Source organism: Vollenhovia emeryi, unplaced genomic scaffold (genome assembly GCF_000949405.1).
Source record: "Vollenhovia emeryi isolate VEMERY1.0 unplaced genomic scaffold, V.emery_V1.0 DF939203.1, whole genome shotgun sequence".
Lineage (NCBI taxonomy): Eukaryota > Metazoa > Arthropoda > Insecta > Hymenoptera > Formicidae > Vollenhovia > Vollenhovia emeryi.
In genome coordinates, this window is record NW_011967163.1 from 1,262 (window position 1) to 3,837 (window position 2,576).

Here is a 2,576-nt window from a genome sequence, read left to right on the forward strand (position 1 = left end):
ACCAGATTGTATGGCCAGGGTCGACGAAAGGTAGGTCCAACCTGGCCCAACGATATGATAAGTGGTCAATATAGATCACTTTGATGGAGTATAATTGATGCTGTATGAAATAATTGTTGATTTCTTCTTATTTGCCAGATTTCGGGTGGGTTATATTATTATCTTTTTTACATATTCTCGTATATGTGCGAGATTAAAAAGAATCCTTTATTAATTAATTAATTAAATCCATATTAAATCACGCGCGTGTAACCCCAAATCGGTTCTCTTATAAATCGCGTCGCGGTTTCAACGAAAGACTTGTAGGTTTATTAAGAAAAAGTTGAAACGCGGGTAGGTAGGAAAATTGATACAGCGAAAAACACGGGCAAATCTCGTACAAGTTTGCACGCGTAGGAGCAGCAAAATTTGCGCGTAAAAATATTATAGTTATCTGGGAGAACCTTAGAAGAATAGCTGACTTGTAATTTCCAGAAAATATTTTAAAAATATTCATCTATTCACGAGATAGTAACACTTTTATTGTACAATTATTAATAATTACCATCTCGTTTACATATGTTTCTTCTTCTTCACCAACGTTATCCTCGTATACGTATTTAAGACTTGAGACACGAGACAGTTATTGTGTATTATAATATTTTCAGACAAAGACTTAAAACGTGTATACAATAACTTTAAGATGTTGTTTACGCGTCTATTTCGACTTTTTATATTAGGTTCTAGCGCATATATTTTACCCAATTCCCAATAACAAATGATCGACACACAGACATAATTAATGTATGTATATCATATATGAGTGACGCTATTTCACACTTCAACTCACTGTCTAATACGATTAAATAGCACATCTCTAATATTATCCTATACGTCAGTGTACCGCTTTTTTCCGACTGAGTGTATGTGGATGATATAAAATAAATTTATAATACATAATAACAATAACGTATAGGACAATAGTAGAGATGTGCTATTTAATCGTATTAGACAGTGAGTTAAAGTATGAAATAGCGTCACCCATATATGATATACATATATTAATTCGTTGGAGTATATTAGTTCGAGTCTCCATACAATTGTTGTCGACCCTTATTTAAAACCCTTTCAGATTTTTTCTTTAGTTTTTCATGTATTTCTGGTCCAAAGTTGACTGCTTTCTCGAGAAACTTACAAGCCCATTCGTTCATATACTCTCGTACGAATCGTAACTTCATGGCATAGCGAAATATAAAGCTGAAATTATAGAGAGAAATTATTATAATTATTACTAGGTACAAATTTTGTAATAAGATAAGCAATAAAAATACAGTAAAATTTCCTATTGCTCTTTAATTCTTTCACTTTAATGGTCCTATAAATTGGACTCGGTAGTTTATCTCATTATTTTTCACATATTTGAATCTATACGCGATTACGATTAGAAAACTATATTTTTCGTCTCCATCATATTAAATTTTGCTAATAAATGATTCATTTCTTTGAATCACGTCAGAACGATCAACAAATGAAATTGAGGAAATACTTACTCTTTGATTATTTTCAAGAAATATTACAATTAATAATTTAAACGTAAAATTTGTTAATAACAATACAGTTTCTTAATTTATAATCTAATGGATATCAGAGGATACTTGTATGTATTTATCTGGCTTGTGGTACTCACCGTTGAAGAATAAGATAAAACCGTTCAGAATAAGAAAGCGTTTTCCGTAGACGTGGCATATCAATATTCAATAAATCGGCGAATAGCAGTAATAACATCTGGAATGCGCTTGAATTGCTATTAAAAAATTCCATTAAGCATCTCATCATATGTTCCCATTCGGGCGTTGCTTGTCGCCAGTAGGGTTTTAGCCCAAACTCGATAAAGTCGTGCGATCTTTCCTTAACTTCCTGCAGACTGCCGCGGCAGAAATTATATCTAAAACATTTATTTTGCAGTCAAATATAAGATTTGAATGAGACATAGACAACAAGTAATGAAAATACTCGGGTGATGGAAAAGTTTATTTTATACCAATAGAACGTACTCTCTAAAATTTGTGGAGTGAAAATACTGCCATGAAGTGAAATGATTACTCCATTGGAGTTAATATTCACTCTGTTGGAGGAAATATTCACGCCAATAGGGTGAACATTTCACTCTTTCCATGGCAGTATTTTCACTCCACAAATTTTAGAGAGTAATGTATAAATGAAAATCGAGATGAGAGGGATAGTTGGAAAGTAAAAGTACTGGATAACAGTGGATAAAATGTATCTTAAATTTAAATTTCGAGAGAAACGTTTAAAATTAAAGGAAGAAAAATTAAGAACAGAGAGAGCACTGCTGGCGACTTTTATTAAGAATATTCTTACTAGTTAGAAATTAAGAAGTTATCGTTATCCATCATAGTTACTGTTGCAAACAGATTTATTATTCACATTGTAGATTCTATTATTAGAGGAAAGTATACTATTATCAGATAGGATCCTAATATGAGATAATAGGTTTTTAACGTTCAAATTCAACGGCCAATTTTTTTTCCGCAACGATCACACGATCTAACAATCAATTTTCCATTAAACAGATT

General features: G+C 31.8%; 2 protein-coding genes across 5 annotated transcripts in view; both read right to left on the minus strand.

The window, feature by feature from the left end:
- Window positions 1–444: 444 nt before the first annotated feature.
- Window positions 445–2,576, minus strand: part of LOC105561648 — a 28,187-nt gene continuing 26,055 nt past the window's right edge. Inside the window, exon 7 of the mRNA XM_012011813.1 lies at window positions 445–807. Coding sequence (XP_011867203.1) covers window positions 723–807 — 85 coding nt within the window. The 3' untranslated portion in view covers window positions 445–722. The remainder of the gene's footprint in view (window positions 808–2,576) is intronic.
- The window catches only part of LOC105561649, a 12,010-nt gene continuing 10,162 nt past the window's right edge, over window positions 729–2,576 (minus strand). For 3 of the 4 annotated variants that reach the window (XM_012011817.1, XM_012011814.1, XM_012011816.1), the window contains exons 3-4: window positions 1,667–1,924; window positions 894–1,236 (exon numbers count right to left, since the gene is read on the minus strand). In XM_012011817.1, coding sequence (XP_011867207.1) covers window positions 1,059–1,236; window positions 1,667–1,924 — 436 coding nt within the window. In that variant the 3' untranslated portion in view covers window positions 894–1,058. Of the gene's footprint in view, window positions 805–893; window positions 1,237–1,666; window positions 1,925–2,576 lie in introns of those variants that run through there. The other variant, XM_012011815.1, reaches the window with a different exon arrangement.